Source organism: Chiloscyllium punctatum, chromosome 41, assembly GCF_047496795.1.
Source record: "Chiloscyllium punctatum isolate Juve2018m chromosome 41, sChiPun1.3, whole genome shotgun sequence".
Classification (NCBI taxonomy): Eukaryota; Metazoa; Chordata; class Chondrichthyes; order Orectolobiformes; family Hemiscylliidae; genus Chiloscyllium; species Chiloscyllium punctatum.
In genome coordinates, this window is record NC_092779.1 from 29,320,687 (window position 1) to 29,345,378 (window position 24,692).

A 24,692-nucleotide genomic window follows, 5' to 3' on the forward strand; every position below is an offset into this window, starting at 1 on the left:
GAGGCTACACTCCATTGTTTTGTGTGGCACTATCACTATGCTAAATGGGACAGAATTCAAACAGATCTAGCAACTCGAAGTCAGGCATTGTTGAGGCACTGAGGGCCATCAACAGTAGCAAAAATGTACTTCAGAACAATCTGTAACCTCATGGCCCAGCATATTTCCCAGTCAACCATTACCATCAAGCCAGGGGACCATTCCTGGGTCAATGGAGAGTGCAGGAGACCATGCCAGAAGCAACACTAGGTATACCCAACAATGAGATGTCAACCTAGTAAAGCTACCAAACAAGACTACTAGTATACCAGATAGCATAAACAGCAAGTGTTAGACAGATGAAGGGCTGATGAAGGGCTTTTGCCCGAAACGTCGATTTCGAAGCTACTTGGATGCTACCTGAACTGCTGTGCTCTTCCAGCACCACTAATCCAGAATCTGGTTTCCAGCATCTGCAGTCATTGTTTTTACCTCAGTGTTAGACAGAGCCAAGCGATTCCATACCATTAGATCAGATCTAAGCTCTGCAGTCCTGTCACAACCAGTCATGAACGGTGGTGGACAATTAAACAACTGACTGGAGGAGGAGGCTCCACAAATATTCCCACCCTCAACGATGAAAGATACAAGCACATCAGTGCAAAAGATAAGGCTGAAGCTCTCACAGCACTCTTCAGCCAGAAATGCCAAGTGGATAATTCATCTCGGCCTCCTCCATTGGTCCCCAGCATCACAGGTACCAGTCTTCAGCCAATTTGATTCACTCCATGTGGTATCAAGAAGTGGTCAGAGGCAATAGGTGCTGTGAGATAGACTATGGGTTCTGACAACATTCAGGCAAAAGTACTGAAGACTTGTGCTCCAGAACTTGCCACTCCCCTAGCCAAACTGTTCCAGTACAGTTACAACATGGCGTCTAACCAACAATGTGAAAAATTGTCCTGTCCACAAAAAGCAGCATAAATCCAACCCGGCCAATTACCACCCCATCAGTCTACTCTCAATCATCAGTAAAGTGATGGAAGGAGTCATCAATAGTGCTCTCAAGCAGCACCTGCTCAGAATTAACCTGCTCAGTGATGCCCAGTTTGGGTTCTGCCAGGGCCACTCAGCTCCTCACCTCCTTCACCCTTGGTTCAAACATGGACAAAATCGCTACATTCTAGAGGTGAGGGAAGAGTGACAGACCTTGACATCAAGGCTGCATTCATCCTAGCTTGGCATCAAAGAGACTTTGCAAAACTGGAATCAATGGGAATCGGGGCAAACCCTTCACTGGTTCAAATCATACCTGGCACATAAGAAGATGGTTGCAGTTGTGGAGGTTAGTCATCTCACCTCTAGGACATCTCTGCAAAACCTCCCCCCAGGATAATGTCATCAATGATGTCCCCTCCATCATAAGGTCAGAAGTGAGGATATTCACCAATGATTGTACAATGTTCAGTATTCATGACTCCTCAGATACAGAAGCTGTCCATATTCAAGTGTGGCAAGACCTGGACAATATCTAGGCTTGGACTGACAAGTGGCAAGTAACATTTGTAAGTAAAACACAAATAACAGGCAATGACCATCTTCAATAAGAGATGATCTAATCACTGCCTCTTGACATTCAATGGTGTTTCCATCACTGAAACCACTCCCCGCTCCCCCCCCCCACCCCCCCCCCACCAACTATCAACATCCTAGGGGTTACCATTGACCAGAAACTCAGAAACTCAACTGGACTTACCATATAAATGCGGTTGCTACTACAGCATGTCAAAGGCAAGTAACTCATCTCCTGACTCCCAAAGCCCATCCATCATCTGCAAGGCACAAGTCAGGACTCTGAAGGAATACTCCCCACTTGCCTAGATGGGTGCAGCCCCAACAACACTCAACAAGCTTGGCACCAGCCAGGCCAAAGCAGCCTGCTTGATTGGTTTTGTATCACAAGCATCCATTCCTTTCATTATCAAAGCTAAGTAGCAGTAGCCTGCCATATTTATACGATGCACTATAGAAATTCACCATAGATAGCACCTTCCAAGCCCAGGACTACATCCATCTGGAAGAACAAGTGCAGCAAATTCATGGGAATATCACTACCCATAAGTTCCCCTCCAAACTACTCGATATCCTCACTAGGAAATATATCACTGTTCCTTCACTGTTGCTGGGTCGAAATCCTCAAATTTCCTGCCTAGAGGCACCTTCTTAAGGGCAACTAGGGATAAGCCATAAATGCTGGCCCAGCCAGTGACACCCACATTCCATGAATGAAGTAAAATAATTCAGAGTTCAGTTAAAAATCAGCCACAATTCTATGGATGTGGAGTCACATGTGGATCAGATGAGGGAAGGATGACAGATTTCATTCACTAGTGAAACAGGTACTTCTGTTTTTAATGGCAATCAGCAATGGTGTTATCATTACCATTTATTGAAATGAATTCCTGATTTATTAACAGAATTTAAATTCCACCAGCTGGCATGGTGGGATTTGAACCCATACTTTAAAAGCAGTAACCTGGGCCTCTGGATTACTAGCCCAGTGACATTGCCACTACCTCCCCTTATCGAAGGGAGCTTAATGTTGAGAGGATTCATTCCCAATATAAGAAATATAATCATTCGGGGACACCATTTACAAACAAGAGGTCTGCCATATATGTGAGAATTGATTTTTTTTCTCAAAGACTGTCATTAGCCTATAGAATTCCCTTCTCCAGAGACCAGTGGAGGTATGGTTCTTGAATATTTTTCACTCTGAGTTAGCTATTCTAATCAAGGGGAGCATAAACATTGATATGGACCAATTGGGCCCAACAGCCTAAATACACTTCATCTCTGTCTCTCTTTCCTCAGGAACCCTGCTGTCTTGAGCCCTGCAAGTCATATACCTGTCCTGCCTGGACTCACCCTTCAGTTCATAACTAGACCTTGACTCCTCAATGGCCTTCGTAAACATCTGATCCTTGAGTAATTTTACTCAGCCTTTTGCTCACTTGCTGGACTTCCATGCTTTCCATGTGTTTAAAATTATGTTCAGTTTTTTTTAGGATGTACTGATTTCAATGCTATTTCCTTCCTTTTGCATTCCTTAGATTAAACATATTGATTTTAAGTTAAATCAATCAGTCACTTCCTTCTTTGCAGCCATTTCGGATTTGCTTCTGTTCTAACTGGCTAATCTTTTCACTGTCATGCCATTCTATAGCTAGACCACTGGGAGGTGTCCTTGTATGGGATAAAATAATGTGGCTGTATTTTTCATTTAGAATGGCCACATAATTATAACCTTAATGTCATATGATGTATACATTCGAGAACAGTAGAAATCCCTATGAAGTTCAAATTCCTCTCCATATGTCCAAGCATTGTCATATGAAAATACAACATCAAATCTATTGCTGATTGATTAACATCTGGAAGAAACATGATCTCACAGACAGACATTCCCTTTAGCATGGGCAACACTGTTAATTGCCACGTAGATTTTAGTTATCATGAGCACTTATGCCAGTCATCAAAGTAGCAAAATGCAAGCATTACAGCTAAGTCAGTATGGTCAGTATTATAGGGGAGGCAAAATCTTATAATTTCTGCCAAACATATAGCACATTTAGATACAGCCAGAACTTTGCACATTGCCCATTAAGCATGGAAAATCTGACAATATAAACTTTCTGCCAGTTGGTAAACATGCTGAGAATAAATAATAATTTTAAAAAACAGTTTGTCATCAGAATGATAAATGTCTAACTCCTTATACCCTCAAAATATATTTAACTAACAAGACTCAAGTAGTTCAAGGAGTCTTTTAATAAATGTGATAGAGGCAGAAACATTGATGTTATTCAAAACAGAATTAGATATCATAATGGGAAAAGTAATGTCATAAATTAACCAGCATTCAAGTCTGACTTTTCTCATGATTTGATAAATGTTGCTGTATCAATTTTTTTCTGTAAAATTTCTTCATTGGAATTTGGATCAGAATGATAGAAAGAGATTTAATTCCAGCTATAAACATCTGTGAGGAACATGCCATTTTTGTAACAGGTGCATGCTGTCATTGAAGGCTGCCTGTGTCGGTTTGCACAGCAGTAGTCTCAATATTTGCCAGCTCTTTTGTCTCATCAGTTTTATTTTTACTTGTCTTATCAATAGAGTAAAACTAATTTGTTTGTTTGCTTCTTAAAAGGACTACAAAGAAACAAGCTAATCTATTTGGTTCATTACACGACTCACTTTCAAGTTAGTCACTGAAACTATTTCTCAACTGTTCTCATTATTCAGAGCTGTTGCTTACTTTACCTAGGTTGCTACAGCATTTACTTCCCCCTGTTCATGAATGCAGTTGATATACAGAGGCCTAATAAGAAGACACTTATAGGGAAAATATTGTATAATCTTGATTAGAACCATTACGGCAACAACTTACATTTTCTAGCCTCCTGAATGTAGTGAAGCATTTCAGAGTTTCACAGAAGCATACAAATAAATTGTTGAATCAGAGAACGGTTACAATACAGAAGAGGACCATTTAACCATTGGTGACTGTGTTGGCTCTCCATAAAGCAGCCGGGCCAGTTCCAATTCCCAACTCTTACCCCATCATCCTCAACTATTTTCTCTTCAAATGCTAATCTGATTTCCTTTTGAAAACCGATTCAATTTGACTGCACCACACGCAGCTAGAAAATGGCTTTCCTCATGTTCCCTTTTGGCTCCTGTGTCATGTAGCTTAAAGTCACTATGTTCTGGTTCTTTTTACCCTTTTGCCAGTAGGAGCTGCTTCTCCCAATCTAGAACCATCAAGATTTTGAACACCTCCATCAGATCTCTTCCCACCTTCCAATTCTTTCAGCTTCTCCTATATGTCCACACAACTGAAGTTCCACTGCCCTGAAACCATTCTCATGAATCTTTTCTGTGCTGTCTCTAAAGTCTTCCTATAAAGTGTCACACTCTGAATTAGGACAAAACACTCCATTTGAGCCTGGACCAGTGCTTTATACAGCACAATTTAATAAGCAGTGAGCTCTATGGCTTCATCAACCAAACATCAGCAGGGAACTCATCCCTCTCTTGACAGCTGCCTGCAGCCATTAGCTGGAGATGTGCTTTCAGACTTTATTTGGGGAGGGTATACTGCCTTGGAGAGCTGCCAGGATTTAGTTGCTAATGCTCAGGTCTCAGCAGCACCATCAGGGATTGTGGCCATTACAGGATCTGCATCCAGACATAAAAACAAAGATTGGGCAGTCAGATGAAACATAAGGCAATAGGACTCCCAGTATGGTTCCTGGACAGAGAGCCCTGGGGGAATGGTGGTGGAGTGGGGATACAAAGACCAGTGAGGAGGAGCAGACTCTCAAGAGTTGCTGAGGCTGTCCCCTGGGTGGAAAGAGTGCAAGAGTTACAGCCGTCCTCCCACCACAGGCTCCAGGAGTGAAATCTGTCATGCATTTCCCCGTCGCTGGCCACCTCTCTTCAGCCGAGAAGTCACTGCTGAGCTGGGAAGTGGCATTCAGTGGTCATTGGCTAATTAAGAGCTTCTATTGTGGTAAGGCTGACTAGACTCCATAAAATTATAATCAATCAAGGCCTCATGCATCCATGGCTGAGAGCCCAGGCTTCCATTACTTTGTTAAAATAACTGCACGTAAGGCAAAATGTTGCTTGGTTGACAGCTCAAGTCTTTTACTTACATATATGTTTTCTGTTGCCCAATGTTTATTTACACAACATAAAACAATGTCAAATTTTCACAGCTTATGCAAGTGATACTTTAAATGGTTGCTTGACGGAACCTTTATGGGATGGTTGCATTTTTGTTAAGGAGGTTTTGAATAGCTTTTTTAAGCTCTTCCACACATGGCACTGTTCCAATAGGAGCAATTGATTCTGAACAGAATATACACTGATTGAATTTTCAGGGAAGTGGGAGGGTCTGGGGTTCCACTGAGGTTGGCAAGGGGTACGAATGAGGGCTTTTGGGTTACCTTTCTGAATATAAGTTTGCTCACTGAGCTGGAAGGTTTAGAATTATCTTTCTAAAGGTTCTCACATCCAGAATGTTGTTTACAGCTGCTCTGAGGGGCCATAACCCGAGTTCTTGTGAGACTGGTCCTACTCCATAGGATAAGTCAAGGCCTACTCTCAAAGCAGTTGGCCAGGTCAGGAAGGCAACGGGCAGGCCTGCACCTCCCACACCACAAAGGGGGACACTGAGCTGGAGCTTTGAAAGGACAGTACGTCAGAGCCCAAATAACTTAGATGTGTGACTCTAGTGGGCCCACCATGTTCGATTCAGAGGAGGGGTTGCTGACCTCTGGTTGGGACATGGGCAGGGTTCTGCTGTGCTTGGGACTTTTCCATTATGCTTGGGCCAGGGACATGGGCACAGTTCTTATGTTAGGGTCAGTGTAAGGAGGACTATATCTCTTGTCTCATTTTCCAACTGGTGTGTTCAATCCAGGGACAGCAGCTGCTCTGCTCAGGTCAGGAGTGTTTGGGTCTGGAGCTAACGTTGGAATTGGAGCTTGGATCAGCTCCTTGGCTAGGAGCCAGTGGTCCATACTTTCTATCCCTGTCCATGGCATCGGGAAAGGGAGCAGTGATTGGGAAACATCCATTTCAAAAGTCCTACCGAGTTTCTCCAACTCAGCAAAACTCCAGCCCATAAATTCTGAAAGGGCTTGACAGAGTTTGCGGAGAAGCTATTCCCATGGATGAAAAAATCCAGAACATTTGTGGACACAGTGTCAGGATTAGTGATCAATCATCAAAGAATGAAACCTCCAACAGCAATTGCTTCACCCAAGGACCTAAAAATCTTTGGAACTGACTATCCAAGAAGACCATTGGCACTCAGTTGCTGAGAATACTCTGAGCTGAAATAGATAAGAATTTAGACTCTAGAGTAATCAAGGGATATGGGAATCAGACAGTTGAGGTCAAAGATCAGCCACAATCTTACAAATGGCAGAACAAGCTCAAGGGGCTGAATGGCTTACTCTTGCTCCACTTATTGCTCTTCTGCATGGATTGATGTAAATACAGGCACCTCACATTCCCAATCCTTCTCTCTGCTAAAAGGTAGAATATACAAAACCATGCCGCAGATTAAACAAGATAAGGAAAGAGCATAGTAATTATATTATGCTGTGCTGAAAGCTTTGAGCAAAAATCTGGGAGTGTGCCAAGCTGCACACATATGTTCCATCAAATCTCTCAAAGGCCACTGCTTGGCAAACATTCTCTGTCTAATATTTCATGGTTGTTTGAGCTGCTGAATTGGAGGCAACAAAAAAAAACTTGGAACACTGAATATGTTTTCCAGCTGTGGAGAAATGTGGGTTTTCTATCTTAAGTTTGTCAAAAAAATTCTAGTATTTATCATGCTGTATAGTAAATAATTATATTATAGTTATAACAGTATGTTAGTGCTCACAATGCTGTGACTAGCTAAAATTGCACTGAAAAATTGCTGTTACCATAACAGCACAAAAGAAATCTTTTGCTGTCTCTTTAGTGTCCAATGCATTGAAATCATTTTATGGTGCCAAGTGATGTGTGTTTTTTCTCTCTGGCATTTCTCACTTCTAATTCAGATGATCTAGTCTTTTTATTCACTCATGGAATGAGAGTGTCACTGGCTGAGCAGCATTTATTGCCCGTTCCTAGTTGCCCTTGGGAAGGTGGTACCTGTTCCTAGTTGCCTTCTTGAACCACTGCAGTCTTGTGCTGTAGGTAGACCCACAATGCCCTTAGGGAGGGAATTCCAGGATTTTGACCCAGTGACAGTGATGGAACGATGATATATTTCCAAGTCAGGATGGTGAGTGACTTGGAAGGACCCTTGCAGATGGTGGTGTTCCCCCAAATCTGCTGCCCTTGTCCTTGTAGATGGAAAGTATTGTAGGTTTGGAAGGTGCTATCTGAGGATCTTTGGTGAATTTCTGCAGTGCATTTTGTAGATCGTACACACTGATGCTACTGAGCATTAGTGATGGGGGGAATGGATACAATTTCAAAGAAGCGGGCTGTTTTGTCCTGAATTGTGTCAAGCTTCTTGAATGTTTTTGGAGCTGCACTCATCCAGGCAAGTAGGGAGTATTCCATCACACTACTGACTTACAGCTTGTAGATGGTAGGCAGGCTTTGAAGAATCAAGAGGTGCGCTGCAGGAGTACAAGCCTTTGACCTCCTCTTGTGGCCACAGTATTAATATGGCTAGTCCAGACCAGTTTCTGGGGACTGGTAACACTCACTATGTTGGTACTGAGAAATTCAGCGATGGTAATGCTATTGAATATCAAGGGGTGAAGATTAGATTCTCTTTTGGAGATTGTCTTTGCCTGGTATTTGTAGGCACGAATGTTATTTGCCACTTGTCAGCTTAAACCTAAATATTATCCAGGTCTTGCTGCATTTGTATGTAAACTGCTTCAGTATCCGAGGAGTTGTGAATGGTGCTGCATATTGTGTAATCATAAATGAGCATCCCCACTCCTGACCTTATGATGGAGGGGAGGTTACTGATGAAACAGTTGAACATGGTTGAGTCCTGAGGAACTCCCACAGAGATGTCCTGCATCTGAGATGACTGATCCCCAGCAACTACAACCATCTTTCCTTTGTGTCAGGTGACCAGAGCCTATAAGCTCAAATCGGAATCAACCTAACTTTAATTAGTTTTGGTTAAGGATGTTTGTAGAATTAATGTATTGAGAATTGTTGATGTCTATCTTGTTTGGCACATTTCATAAGATAGGATGCTGATTATTAATGGAGTGAGTAGTGGCATTAATTAAGTGTTTAACAAGATGTAATCCCCCCTTAATTGCCAGCTCAGTTCCAACTAGAGAGATACTTGTCTCACTGTTAGGCAAATGCAGAAAGGATGCAGTGAGTTGTTCTTGACATCAATACAGGCCTCACCAGAGACAAGCTCTGTATTTCTTGGGACACTGTGATAGAACTGTCAGATGCGAGAGAAGGTACTATGGACTGAAAGAGTGGGAGATTATCCTGTCCTAATGGCTGTTAAGGTACCAGCTACTCTGAATTTCTGTACAACTAGCACATTCCAGAGATCAAAAGGTGACCATTGTGGGATCAGTCAGTTATGCCCCCACAAATATATTAGGACAGGGGCTATTGCCACCTGTACAAGATCACATCAGTTTGTTTCATTACCCAACAATGAAGTCGGTACTGCAGCCTGAGCAGTAGAATTCAGAAACTGAACTGGCTTCATGCAGGGTTCCTTTGACTGTGCACGCATCTCCTAGAGAGGACCATACAGAACCTAGAGAGGAACATACAGGAACATACAGGACATTACAGAACTCATCAATGGGAAGCGGTCGCATTCCAGTGGTCTGAAATCACTGTTCCAACTGCCTGGAGGTGTGAGCCCACCGAGCAACTGCCATAACTTCTACATTCTGAAGCATTTGAGGGTTCAAGAGCATTACAAGATTGGCTACTGGGGGAGAAAGGCTTCCCACTGTGATTGCGGCTCATTACAGCATTGCACAAGCCCCTGACTGATGCAGGGAGCAGAGACAGTGCTACCCATGGTGGAGCAGACAATGGGCATGCAGAAGATGTGGTTATGCTGCCTGGACTGGTCAAGGGAGGTCCTCCTGTCCAGACAGTGTTTGCCACATGATCCTGGCATGTTTTGCTGTGCACAGTTGGAGCAGACAAAAAGGTGATGTGCTGGATGCTGAGGAATTGAGAGAATGGGAGCAAAGGAGGAGATGGATGAGGATACTGGGGATGAGAGAATTCTCCTTGGGTATGACAGGTACAAGTCAGACAGGACCTGATTGATACTCAGCTCCAGTAGATGAGAGCTGGGTGCAGCCAATGATCAGGAAATGTAAACTAGTCATTGACCATGATGATCATGGTGGCATCATTTGGTTTGTATTGTGGGGATGAACTACAGCTTCTATTGGTTTTGTTTGTGTTCCCACTTGCTGGCGGTAAATAAAAGCCAAGATTTGAAATTGTCCAATTGTTTGCCTGTGTATGATATCCCCCTTCTGGACAATGACAAAATGGACACTGGGAACAGAGAAGCACTGAGTTAGAGAGAATGTATCAATCAGATGTAGCAGAGGACAGTTAAACTGTGTGGCCTGATGGTTCAAAGCAATAAGATGAGAGAATGAGGGTGTTTTGTGGAAGGGAGTGTCAGCCATGCCATGATGTGCCAAGGGTAGCGTATTTTTATGGTTGCTGTACCATTACCTTTCCAGCATGGGGCAATGTGGATTGCAGATGCTTGTCGGAATGGCAGAAGCCTTTCAAAGATGGTGCCGACACAAGGGATATCAATCTTTCAGTGGATATCCACCGAGTGCTGCTCCCAGGACAACACGCCACTTGGACAAGTGGGGATGGAATCAGATATGAGAGATGCCATATCACAGGGTTAGGAAGTTCATTAATAAGGCACGTTTGGTAGAATATAGCAAAGGAACTTCCTAGGCCTTACAATGAGAAACCTTCCAAAAAAACTCAACGCAACTTGCATTTGGGCAAAAATCTTATGATTCTTCGCTAATGTGTTTGGCAACCAGTGCTGAGCAGGATGTGAGAGAATGTTTGTATCAAATGAAGTTGGAGATGAGTTATCAGTCATAGAACAGGGACAGAGTAATCTTCTTGCTCTCTCTGCAATACTACAGAACTTTATCCAACCTTTTCATTTTGTAAAATGACAGAGGTGGGCAATAAATGCTGGCCTAGCCTGCAAAGCACCATCCCATGAATTAATTTTTAAAAATTATTTGATACTTGCTAATTTGATGTTCATGTTCCCTTAGTGATCCAAGTTAAATATTCTGTTTTCATTTACACAAACTATTCCTTTTGCTATTGCATTGGATTATGTTTCCTTTGATTCTTTAATCCCAGTTCAAGCACAGTTTTGCTTACCTATTTAAATGACTTATGAGTTCAAGTTTTAAGAATAATTTTTTCTGGTTGTCTGTGAACTATCTCTGTTGAATGAATATTCCTAACAAGGACTACAGGAAACTCCAATACAAACTTTATAGAATTCTTCCCAGTACGTTGCAACTCACAATATGAGGGTGGGGAGAACTTTTTCTCTTCAGAGGAATTGCAACCAGCTGTTAGTTACATGCTATTACTAGGCAATGATTGTACATAAGTTTCAAGACAATTCAAAGTTTTATTTGAAGATGTGGGCCCCAAGCCTCCATGGAGAATCTATGATCACTTGCAAAAATTCTCATACAAGACAATTGGAATCCATGAAGAAAAGCAAGGCTCCCTCTAGTGGCGTTGAGTCCACCATTTCTCAGATTTTCCCTCATCCAAAGAAAGGAAAGGAACCTCTGGTTTCCCTCAAAACCAAATAAGACCAGGGAGCAGAGAAGAAAGACTCTTTGCATTTTGAGTTCTGGAGAGCAGTATACTTTAGTGTACAGCCAGTCTCCAGACGCATCCTAATTCCAAGAATCATCTGCAAAAGATGTCTGGGAGCAAAGATTTGATTGACTAATATTATGGTGCATTGACAATGCAACTTTTCCAACAAAAATGCAACTTGCAAACTGAAAATATTTATCTCATATAATTACTTATGATTTCAGAAATGTTTTGCAATGTACGCTTATTTCTTGTATAACAGGTACATTGTCCCTGTCATACATTGATGCAGTCTCATTGAAAACCAGTAAATAATGAGCAGAAGTTATGAAGCACACACAAACCAAAAGCATGGGAATTATTGGAAATCTACCACTGAGAAGCCCTTATGGAATTGTCTAAGCAGCCAATCAATAATGACCAATCAAGATCAATGATTTTCTTTTTAAAAATTGATTCACAGGATGTGGGTGCCTCTGGCTAGGTCAGAATTGCCTATCCTGAATTGACTTTGAGAAGGTAGTGGTGAGCTGCCTTCTTGAACTGTTGCTGTCCTTACTGCAATTACACCCACAATGCTGTTAGTAAAGAGTTACAGGATGTTGACGCAATGACGCTGAAGGAAAGGCAATATATTTCTAAGTCAGGATGGTGTGTGACTTGAAGGTGAGCTTGGAGGGCTGATGTACACATCTATCTGCTACCTTTGCCTTTTTAGGTGGTTGAGGTCAAGGGTTTAGAAGATGCTGTCATGGTGAGTTGTTGTAGTCAGCTTGCAGATGGTACACTCTGCCTCTGTGTGTTGGTTGATGGAGGGATGAATGCAATAGATGGGGTGCCAATCAAGTGAACAGGTTTGGCCTGATGGTGTTGAACTTCGTGACTGTTGCTGGAGCAGCATTCATCCAGGCAACTGGAGTGTATTCCATCACATTCTTGACTTGTGTCTCATAGAGCAGTCAGTAAGTAAGTTAACACAGGATTGCTAACCTTTGACTTGCTCTTTTAGCCACACTATTTATATGGCTGCTCCAGTTCAGCTTCAGGTCATTTGTAAGCCCAAAATGTTGATGGTTAAGTATTCACTGATAGTAATTACACTGGATGTCAAGAGGTGAACATTTTAATCTCAATCTCTTTCACAACCTTTGGCTTGGATTTGATAGTTTTCTTTCCAGTCATGTCTCTGACAACTGATGACAGATCCTCGAGTCTGAACATCTGTCATGTGCATAGATTTCCCAACTGATATACAACTAGAAAATCGTTCTGTTCAATTTCCCAACAGTAGCTGCTGTTTATTTTCAGAATTATTTAAAAATAATCTAAGGCAACCATTTGAAAATCTTTATACATTAATGTTTACATTGAGAATTTCTTTAAAACAAACAGATCAATTCAGTATATGTGCAGTTGTGTGAGAAAGAGACTGAAAAACAGATTCAGTTCATATGCAGCAGACTGCTAACTGCATGTCGGTTAGATATTTTATGCTTTATTCAAATTAAAACAAATTGATTCATTTTTCTTGATGAATAAAAAAAATGTTGTGTGTGTGCATGTGGACATCTGTCTAGTTTCTGTGGTTGTGACAAACTGGAGTCAGAGGATAAGTAGCCAAATGAATAGCAAACTGACTACAATGCAGAACGCAGAAAGTAAAGATTTAAAATAATCACTCAAATTAATTTTATAAAAATCAAAAATGTTCTTCTATTGTATCAGTCCTGGGAACCAAGCTGCTCATCATTCACATAAACTATACATACTCAGAAACTGGAATGCAATTTCAAAATTTGCTGACGAAAATAAATTGTGTGGCTTGGTTAATGCCAAGAATTACTGCAACGACATGCAGAGAGACATTCATAAACCTGCACAATGGGTGTCTCATTGACAAATAAACATAATTATAGATAGGAATAAGATGGTACATTTTGAATGAAAGGAATAATAGTCTAATCAGCCAAGGAACAGAGGGATTGGGGCAAGGGTTGGTGCCACGGTGGTTCAGTGGATAGTCCTGCTGCCTCACAGCACCAGGGACCCAGATTTGATTCCACCATTGGGCAACTGTCTTTGTAGAGTTCACACATTCTCCCTGTGGCTGTGTGGGTTTCTCCCAGGTGCTCCACATTCCTCCAATGATCTACAGGTTAGGTGGATTGGCTATGCTAAGTTATCCTGTAATGTCCAGAGATGTATAGTTTAAGTGGATAAGCCTGTTGAATGCAGAGTTACAGGAATAGGGTGAGTCTAGGTGGGTTACTCTTTGAAGGGTCAGTGGACTTGATAGGCCAAATGGCCCGTTTTCGTCCTGTTGGAATTCAATGGTTTAGTAAAGGTGGGGCTGCACATTTTTAAAAGCATCCTTTTATAGACATTTACATATGCATATACAAATTGGAATTCTCCCATTTCAGTCGTGTTTTGGAACTTCATGTGTATGCTCCAGCGTTTCTATCCTGCAAAGAAATCACAAGGTACACAAACCATTAAACGCTATTAAACATAGAGACACAGGTTAATAGCACCATTGCTAAAAAAAACACAAAGTACATGCTCGTTTTTTGAGACAAAAAAACTGCAGATGCTGGAATCCAAGGTGGACAAGCAGGAAGCTGGAAGAACACAGCAAGCATGCAGCATCAGAAGGTGGAGAAATCGACATTTTGGCTGTTGAAATTCAGAGAAAACTTCAAGAACCATGTTTAGTGGACACCAGTGAATGTATATATTAAATAAAATATGGATACACTGATGAAAAAATGGTGCCAGAATTGACCAATTGAATTGATCAAGAAAGGTTGGAGCAGCTCCTGTTTTTCACTTCAGGAAAGCAATGACCTCTTGGCCGATTAGATTATTATTTCTTTCACTCAAAATGTACCATCTTATTCTTATCTATAAATATGTTTATTTGTCAATGAGACACCCATTGTGCAAGTTTATGAATGTCTTCCTGCATGTTGTTGCGGTAATTCTTGGCAATAACGGAGACCCACAATTTATTTTCATCAGCAAATTTTGAAACTGCATTCCAGTTTCCGAGTGTATATTGTTTATGTGAATGATGAGCAGCTTGGTTCCTGGGACTGATCCTATGGAATTTTATAAGATTATGAAAGCTTTGGATAATATGAAGATGTTTTCATTGACATAAATATACCACAATCGCTAATACTTCAAATAGTGCATTCAGAACAACAATTTTATCCATTCAGAAAATGGTTGATTAGCACTGCTGCCTCACAGCACCAGGGACCCAGGTTCAATTCCAGCCTCAGGCAACTGTCTGTGTGGAGTTTGCACATTCTCCCCATGTCTTCATGGGTTTCATCCGGGTGCTGCGGTTTTCTCCCACAGTGCAAAAATGTTCAGGTCAGGTGGATTGGCCATTCTAAAGTGCCCATAGCGTTAGGTGCATTAGTTAGAGGGAAATGGGTCTGGGTGGGTTACTCTTTGGAGGGTCGGTGTGGACTTGTTGGGCCAAAGGGCCTGTTTCCACACTGTAGGGAATCTAATCTAATAAGAAGAAATGGAGGCAATTATCATAGGTGTATTTTAAAGAGAGGTTAGATGAATATGAAGCAGAACAGAGCAGAACATTTATATTGATAGGATTAGACTAAGAAATGGGGGAAGATGAGCTGAGTGAATTATAAACATAAGCTTATTCTAGTATCAAATGACCCATTAGTACATTGTATGTTCTACCTAACACTCCTTGGACTCTCACACCTAGGGATCCTGATGTTTTGAAGATTGGGACCCTGAAATTGATGGAATCATATCTCTGTTCCCTTGACCAGTCAAATTCAGCTTCAAGCCCGCCCTTAACCTCAGTGGGGAGATGCAGCTTCCATGTAGGCACCCTGCAGCCAAATACAGGCTGGTTCCTGCCTGAGCGGATGGCAGTCTGGTCAGTCTAGCTGGCTCAAGGTAGCTGTAAAAAGCACTATTAGTGAGCAGACATGTCCATTTTGAACCACGTTCTCTGCATCTCATTCATTTACTTGATATCATTGCCTACTGCTCCTTTCAAAATGGAAGGCCTCCTATTGGCCATTAAGCATCAAAAACTGCTCTGTCATCCCTAATTAGATGGTGTTTGCAAAATCTGGGCAAAATCACATGATCATTTCTCACACCCTGGGCTGCTGACGTGCTGTTTTGAGTGAGTTTTGAGAAGATACGTAGCTCACGTTGAGGTTCTGGATGTAGGTTTGCTCGCTGAGCTGGAAGGCTCATTTCTAGATGTTTCAACACCCTACTAGGTAACATCTTCAGTGAGCCTCAGGAGACACATGGCTGATAGTTCCTGCTTTCTATTTATATGTTTGGGGTTCTTTGGTTTGATGATGTCATTTCCTGTGGTGATGTCATTTCCTGTGGTGACATCACTTCCTGTTCTTTTTCTCAGGGGATGGTAGATGAGGTCTAACTTGATGTGTTTGTTGATATCAGATGCTCACTGAGAAAATCCAGTGCCACTATGTAGGATTTCTTCATCTTGTTTGATAGTCATCAAACCAGCATTTATTGCCCATCCCGAATTGCCCAGAGGGTAGGAGTTGTACCAAGTGATCCATCCCAGTGAGGTGTCAACTATGTTGCTGTGGGTCTGGAGTCACATGTAGGCCAGACTGGGTAAGGATGGCAGTTTCCTTCTGAAAAGGACATTAGTGAAACAGATTGATTTTATCCCAACATTCAACGATGGTTTCAAGGTAATCATTGGACTCTTAATTCCAGGTTTTTATTGAATTCAAGTTCCACCATCTGCCATGGTGAGATCTGAGTCCAAGTCCCCAGAACATTAGCCTGGGTCCCTGGATTAATAGTCTAACAATAATACCACTCGGTCAATGCCTCTCCAGACACAACTTGAATATTTCGGAGGGCAGTTAAGAGTCAATCCCATTGCCTCTGGCAGTCAATCAGTAAATGTCAGTCTTACATCTGGACATGAAGTTGAAAATATGCCTTACAGTTTAAACATCACTCTTCAGGTGTCACCTATTATTACTTCCAAACAATCCCAAAGCATGTTGTCAGCTTGTAGCCTGTAGGACAAAAATGTTCCAATCTGCTAAGTCAGGTGAACAAATTATACATGCACTTGGATTGGTCATGGTCTATGTTCGTTTAAAGGCAGTTTGACTTTGTGGCTTTCCAGAGGCATAATTCCATCCAAGCAAAGTTAGCCATAGGATAACATAACTGCTATTATACAGCAGCATAACTCTGATCTTAACTCTGAGCAGAAATTCATCAAATATGAACTAGGATTAGCAGGAATGTTGCCCCAATCTTGGCAGTGCGGGTCTAGCTGAGCATGCCCATGGTCTGTTGCCCCTGAAGCAGGTGACCAGGGTTGTTGTCAGGCAGAGCAAAAAGGAAGTTGATGCCAGGAACCAAAAGAATGATACCCAGCATTCCGGAGAGTCATCACTGAGGAGAAGATGCTAGAAAAGCTGGAAGGTCTGAAAGTGGATAAATCTCCTGGACCAGATGGGCTACACCCTAGAGTTCGGAAGGAGACAGCTGAACAGATAGTGGAGGCTTTAGTAGTGATCTTTCCACAATCATTGGGGTCAGGGAGGGTCCCAGAGGAAACTGCTAATGTAACACCCCTGTTCAAGAAGGGAGCAAGGCAAAAAATGGGAAATTATAGGCCGATTAGCCTGACCTCAGTAGATGGTAAGATATTGCTGTCTATTCTGATTTCTGAATACTTGGAAGTGTATGGTAAGATAGGGCAATGTTTCATCATGGGGAGGTCATGCTTGACAAATCTGGTAGAATCCTTTGAGGATGTAGTCAATAGGTTAGACCAAGGAGAGCCAATGGATGTTGTCTATCTAAACTTCCAGAAGGCCTTTGATAAGGTGTTGCACAAGAGATTGCTCAGTAAGATGAGGGCCAGATACTAGCATGGATAGAAGCTTGGCTGTCTGGCAGAAGGCAGAGAGTGGGGATAAAAGGGTCCTTCTCAGGATGGAAGCTGGTGACAAGTGGTGTTCCACAAAGGTCAGTGTTGAAACCACAACTTTTCACTTTATACATTAATGAACTGGATGAAGGAACTGAGGGAATTCTGGCTAAGTTTGCAGATGATACAAAGATAGGCAAAGGGGCTGGTAGTATTGAGGAGGCAGGGAGACTGCAGAAAGATATAGATAGGTTAGGAGAATGTACAAAGAAATCACAGATGAAATATAACGTGGGAAAGTGAGAGGTCAGGCACTTTGTTAGGAAGAATAGAGGCATAGATTATTTTCTAAATGAGGAGAATATTCAGAAATCTAAAGTACAAAGGAACTTGGGAGTCCTAGTCCAGGGTTCTGTTATGGTAAACTTGCAGGTTGAGTTGGTAGTTAGGAAGGGAAATACAATATTGTCATTCATCTCAAGATATGGAAGCTGGGATGTACTACTAAGGCTTTATAAGGCTCTGGTCAGACCACATTTAGAATATTGTGAACGATTCTGGGCTCTATACCTCAGGAAAGATGTACTGACCCTGGAGTGGGTCCAGGGGAAGTTCACAAGAAAGATCCCAGGAATGAAAGTCTTAACATATGAGGAGTGTTTGAGGGCTCTAGGACTATATTTGATAAGTTTAGACGGATGAGATGGGGATCTGACTGAAACTAACAGAATACTGAATGGCCTGGACAGAGTGGATATTAGGGAAGATGTTTCCATTGGCAAGAGAAATGAGGACCTGAAGGCACAGTCTTATAGAGAAGACTTTTTAGAACAGAGATAAGGAGAAACTTCTTCAGCCAGAGTGGTGAAACTGTGGAATTCATTGCCGCAGAAGGCTGTGGAGACCAGGTCATTGAGTATATTTAAGACATAGAGAGATAAGTTCTTGATTGTCAAGTAGATCAAAGGTTATGAGGAGAAAGTGGGAAAATGGGGTTGAAAAACCTATCAGCCATGATTGAATGGTGGAGCAGACTCGATGCGCCGAATGGCCTAACTTCTGCTCCGATCGTCTTATGGAAAGCCCAGTGCACTGGAAGTGAGGAAGGGAGGTATGGGCATTCTTTGTGGGGTCCAGTGACCAATCCTTGCTGGTAAATGCTGAAAACCAGAGCAGATGTAAGTTTAAATATTCTACTATGACTGTGTAGGGTTGCAGAAATGCAAGACAGAATCTTCCCAGCTTCTCAGCAACCTGGGCTATAGCAAGATGAGTGGTAGAACTAGGTGAGATGTTTGGCGAGACCAATCTTAATGTCAAGATTGCATCATATTCATTTTTCTCAAGCCAATGTGCCGTGATTCTCGTTAGACAACAGCAGGTTTACCATTGATGCTCAGTATTGCCTGTTAAACATCTTGTTAACAGGTTAGCTCAGAATGGGTTCCAATCTTACCAAACTCACCAAACAAATTAGCCATTGAGAAACTCTGACATGGAAACCCAGAGCAGATTCTTGGCAGTTTCAACTCGCTGCTTGTTCCAATGACCTCCATGTTGGACGCTGGGTGCCAACATCTTCAGCACACTCCATGGGTACCAGTCACATGAACCTGCATCTGTGAAATCCACTCAGTGGCTGACTCTGCTCTTACCTAGGTTGGCATGGTTTGATGTCATTGATCCCATTGCTAGTCCTCAGGAAAAAGGAAATCCCAGTTGTGTACCATTCCATCCAGCAAGCAACCCCCACAACCCCTGTACTCTGTGCGTAAAGTTGGGCACCAATTTCCCCTTATCATCAAGGGGACAAATATCTGAGGTAAACATCAGGAGTCAAGTGGGGAAGCTCTGGTCTGACAGCTCTTATCCAGTTCACAATGGCCCTTTAAATATGGCTGCGAGCTAAGAAATACCGGTCAATTTCTGGGATTTCTAGTGAGTGGCAAATTGCTCCAGGAACAGTGTGGTAAGTCTAGGGTGAATTCAGATATTATTCTTATCTTGAGGGCTCAAATGGCATCACATAGGGTGGATTTGGTGAGATATGGAGAGAAAATTCACTTGGCCTCAGGGCGAGAATGGCTCCACTAATCAAAACTCAAGTAAACTGTAACACCTCTTAGGGTATTGATGTAATATGTTGGGTGTGTAGATGGGAGCGAGGCAGAATTTTACAAAACTGTAACGGATAAACTGTAAAATGGGATACAGACTCAGATTTACCCATTTTGTGCTTCTTTATGTACTTTGTACTAGTGCAGTACATACATATGAACCAAACTAAGATGGTGATGAGTAGGACTCCTGAACCAGAGCTCACCTGCTCCATCTGTTTCTTTCCTGTATTTTCTCTGTCTTTTCGCATTTTATTCCCTTCTTACATCCTACCCTCTGGGGCATTGTCAGCAATGTCCACGGACTCCCACCCCTTGGGATGGACTCAGACTCCCGCCCTTGGGATGGACTCAGAAACCCCGCCCCTTGGGATGGACTCAGACTCCCACCCCTTGGAATGGACTCAGACTCCCGCCCTTGGGATGGACTCAGACACCCCGCCCCTTGGGATGGACTCAGACTCCCGCCCTTGGGATGGACTCAGACTCCCGCCCTCGGGATGGACGCAGACACCCCGCCCCTTGGGATGGACTCAGACTCCCACCCTCGGGATGGACTCAGACACCCCGCCCCTTGGGATGGACTCAGACACCCCCCCCTCGGGATGGACTCAGACACCCCGCCCCTTGGGATGGACTCAGACACCCCGCCCCTTGAAATGGACTCAGACACCCCGCCCCTTGGAATGGACTCAGACTCTTGGCCTTGGAGTGGACTCAGACTCCCCGCCACGCTGGATGGACTCAGACCCTGGCCTTTGGGCGGATTCAGAATCCCGCCCTCGGGATGGACTCACACTCCCCGCCCTCTAGATGGACTCAGACTCCCGCCGTTGGGATGGACTCAGACTCCCGCCCTCGGGATGGACTCAGACACCCCGCCTCTTGGGATGGACTCAGACACCCCCCCTCGGGATGGACTCAGACACCCCGCCCCTTGGGATGGACTCAGACTCCTACCCTCAGGATGGACTCAGACACACCGCCCCTCGGGATGGACTCAGACACCCCGCCCCTCGGGATGGACTCAGACACCCCGCCCCTTGGGATGGACTCAGACTCTTGGCCTTGGAGTGGACTCAGACACCCCGCCCCTTGGAATGGACTCAGACTCTTGGCCTTGGAGTGGACTCAGACTCCCCGCCACGCTGGATGGACTCAGACCCTGGCCTTTGGGCGGATTCAGAATCCCGCCCTCGGGATGGACTCACACTCCCCGCCCTCTAGATGGACTCAGACTCCCGCCGTTGGGATGGACTCAGACTCCCGCCCTCGGGATGGACTCAGACACCCCGCCCCTTGGGATGGACTCAGACTCCCACCCTCGGGATGGACTCAGACACCCTGCCCCTTGGGATGGACTCAGACACCCCCCCTCGGGATGGACTCAGACACCCCGCCCCTTGGGATGGACTCAGACTCCTACCCTCAGGATGGACTCAGACACACCGCCCCTTGGGATGGACTCAGACACCCCCCCTCGGGATGGACTCAGACACCCCGCCCCTTGGGATGGACTCAGACTCCTACCCTCAGGATGGACTCAGACACACCGCCCCTCGGGATGGACTCAGACACCCCGCCCCTCGGGATGGACTCAGACACCCCGCCCCTTGGGATGGACTCAGACTCCTACCCTCAGGATGGACTCAGACACACCGCCCTTCGGATGGACTCAGACACCCCGCCCCTCGGGATGGACTCAGACACCCCGCCTCTCGGGATGGACTCAGACACCCCGCCCCTTGAAATGGACTCAGACACCCCGCCCCTTGGAATGGACTCAGACTCCTGGCCTTGGAGTGGACTCAGACTCCCCGCCACGCTGGATGGACTCAGACCCTGGCCTTTGGGCGGATTTAGAATCCCGCCTTCGGGATGGACTCACACTCCCCGCCCTCTAGATGGACTCAGACTCCCGCCCTTGGGATGGACTTAGACTCCGAGCCTTGGAGTGGACTCAGATTCCCCACCCCTCTGGGTGGACTCAGACTCCCCGTCTCTCTGGATGGACTCAGACTCCTCCCCCCCCCCCCACTCCTTGGCATGGACTCAGACTCCCCCCCCACCTCGTCATGGACTCAGACTCCCTACCACTCTGGATGGACTCAGACTCCTAGCCTCGGGGTGGATGCAGACTCCTGCCCTCGGGATGGACTCAGACTCCCCGCCCCTGGGGGTGGACTCAGACTCCTGCTCTCCCAATGAATTCAGACTCCCGAGACTCCCACACTCGGGATGGACTCAGACTCCTGGCCTTGGGGTGGATTCAGACCCCCACCCTCAGGATGGACTCAGACTCCCAGCCTTAGGATGGACTCAGACTTCCTGCCCCTCGGGACGGACTCAGACACCCCCCTTCGGTATGAACTCAGACTCCTACCCCCCACCTGCATAGAACTGGACTCTTCCCCTCGGGGTGGACTCGGACTCCTGGCCTTGAAGTGAAACCTGGCACAGTCTGGGTCAGAGTAACTGTTGTTCAGAACTCTCATTTCTCTATCTTTCTGATTTATTGCTGGACCTTTCATTTTGTTCTTTTTCTTTTTTTCCCCTAAGAATCTGTACTTAAGAATCTGTAGCTAGGCACCGTGGTACCTAGGATGGTGCTGTAAGTGGTGACTTGTGAAAGTTTCACTGTAGTCATGTGAGTACATGTGACAATAATGCTAAATCTAATCTACTAACTCCAACCTGTGAGCAAAGGGAATTTAAGATTACAAATGTAGAATCTTTTAAGACAGCAATAATATTGAGGTATTTATGCAAACATGATTTCATAAAGGTCCCACTGTTGTGAATGTCTATATTAATCTGTTATATGACAGCCATTCTGCCAAGTCCAATCATATGTTATGAGGATTACAATAACTGGACCTGCTCCTGCATAAGCAGCGCAAAACTTCCTCCTTCGATTTTACTGATGTTGGCTATCCTGCTGGAAGCAAGAGAATGAAAACAGATGAGAAGGGTTAACTTCAACATTGTTAACTTCAACAAAGCATATCGAATAGATTTCCAGTTCGAATCCTTTGTTTGGTTACCAACACCATTTAGGATTTTCCTTAAATCCTCATTAGACCTGGATAATCAGAGGTATTGTCAATATTTATTTTCGCATTTGCAATTTCAAGGATTCCCTAAAAGGCCACACTGATTATTATCATTTTACTGTTTCTCTGTAATCCTCTAATCTTTTAACTTCCTGCTGATGTGAGTTCCACAGTCTGTCTTAAGTATTTGTACTTCTGCACTCATCAGTCAAAGATGTACTTTCCAGTGAATTGAATGGGTAGGGAAGCACAAGCCAGTGAGCAAAGAAGCAGAAAACCTCAGTTGTTCTATTTTCTTGCATGTGGTAATCATAAATGAAGCATGGATTTTATCTCCCAGATGGGAAACTGTGGGAGAGCTGCTGAACTTTCCACTGTGGAATCTCTGCGGGAGTCTTGACCTGATTATCATCTCGCACAGTTAGTTGGCCACACAAAACAACTGCAGAGTGACACCTAGCAAACTAACAAGTGTGTTTCAATCATGTGGTTTAGTTGAGTGATCGCTAAACTTTTGCAGGGTTTCAGCTTTGGAAATGAGGGTGAGTCCGTTAGGATGGAGGCCCAGACATTTCTTGGAGGATACAGGGGGGTACTCTTGCCCCTCCTAATCTCCCAAGGAAACTTTTTTCCCTAATCAACCTTTTGGGCGCATCCTATAGACGCTTGACATGTCTCAATGATTGAGGGCGTAATTGGCCAGTAAGCTCTGAAAGCACTTTTCCTCTGTTCAGATGGAGTGAAGTTCACCTGAATACTCTGATATAAAATCCTGAAATTGATGTCCCAATTGGCCGCTAATATAGGACCTACACGTGACTTGTAGTGTGTTGAGTTTTTGTTAAGGCTTTCATGACAATATTTCTATTAATTGTATCTTGTTTTTGATAATAGAGTTAATTATGTTGATTAAGTCCTTGAGGTTTCTGAAGTGAATTCAACTTGAAATAAGAGAATAAAATAAAAGAAATTAAAGTCTTGCCCTTCTTTGTAAAGAAAAATCTCTTGTTTTAAATAAGCTTTTTTTTAATTGTAAATATTCCTTCTGCTATAAGTACCTTTGAATAGGATCTCTTTTAATGATTGACTCCTCCTGTGATATCGCTTGCTGTTGTGTTTTGGATTTTTATGCTAAATAATAAGTTCCCTAAGTTGACTTCATGTCCTCAATGAGCTGAATGCATTTTGTTTTGCAAAATAGCTGGTTAAATGATAGCAAGGCCTATTAATTGTAAAAGTAAACAGTAATTCTGTACACCAGCTACTAAAATGTATCACATCTTGTCGTATGCAGACGTCGATCAAAACTTGGGCTCTAAACCAATATATAAAGTTTTATTCACCTAAGACAGATGAATAGTAAATACTCGGGTTCCCTCTAACCATCAGGATTTTAAAATGCAAATCTGCGTCTTGTGCTGTGGAACATATCGGAGCCTCAGAATTCATCCAGCAATTCCATTATATAACACAGAGCTTAATGTACAAAGCTCTGCTCTGACTGGAATGCAGATAAACTACATGGAGCCCAACAAAATCTGTAATTGGGCACCCTGAGAGCAGTCTGACTGGGTCTAAATCTCTCTAAATGCTTGATAGTACCTTGTCTACATGTATAAATATATTACCTATACATACTTGAAGGTAGAGAACCATAAAGCAATAGTTAACTGCATCTTTCCTATCTGCACTAGATCAACAACTATCCATGGAAGACTGCGTGCCTGGCAGAGGAAAATGGGTGAAAAAGAAGTATGTGCCTTTAGTAAAAGGTAAATAATGCAAAATATACCAACCAATATTCTGACTTGAATATTGTAATTATCAACAAATTCTTTGAACTTGGCATTTCTCTACTCAAGATGCTAATCAAAAGACTAAGAGAAAATGAATGTTTATGGTACCTACTTTGGAATAATTTACTTTCCAACATTGTCAGAAATTAGCAGAGGAAGGGATGCTTCTTGTTATGGACAGCTGCACTGAAACAGTAGGATAAACTGCCACCAGTTTTCTTGGCTGTTGGCAGCCGAGGTGCCAGCACCTGCTGCCTGTGGGGAAAGGCCATAATAAAAGTTGCAATTTGCAATTTGTAGACAACTGCCATCGATGAACACACTACAGGTGGAGTTAATTACTGATTGCTGTAGGTGATCTGAAATTTAGCACACAGTGAAA

The 24,692-nt window shown here is 43.5% G+C and overlaps 1 protein-coding gene across 1 annotated transcript in view; it reads left to right on the plus strand.

Annotated features, from left to right (window-relative positions):
• The window catches only part of LOC140464963 (genetic suppressor element 1-like), a 305,622-nt gene that overhangs the window by 14,258 nt on the left and 266,672 nt on the right, over positions 1 to 24,692 (plus strand). The window contains exon 2 of the mRNA XM_072560646.1: positions 24,209 to 24,286. Coding sequence (XP_072416747.1) covers positions 24,209 to 24,286 — 78 coding nt within the window. The remainder of the gene's footprint in view (positions 1 to 24,208; positions 24,287 to 24,692) is intronic.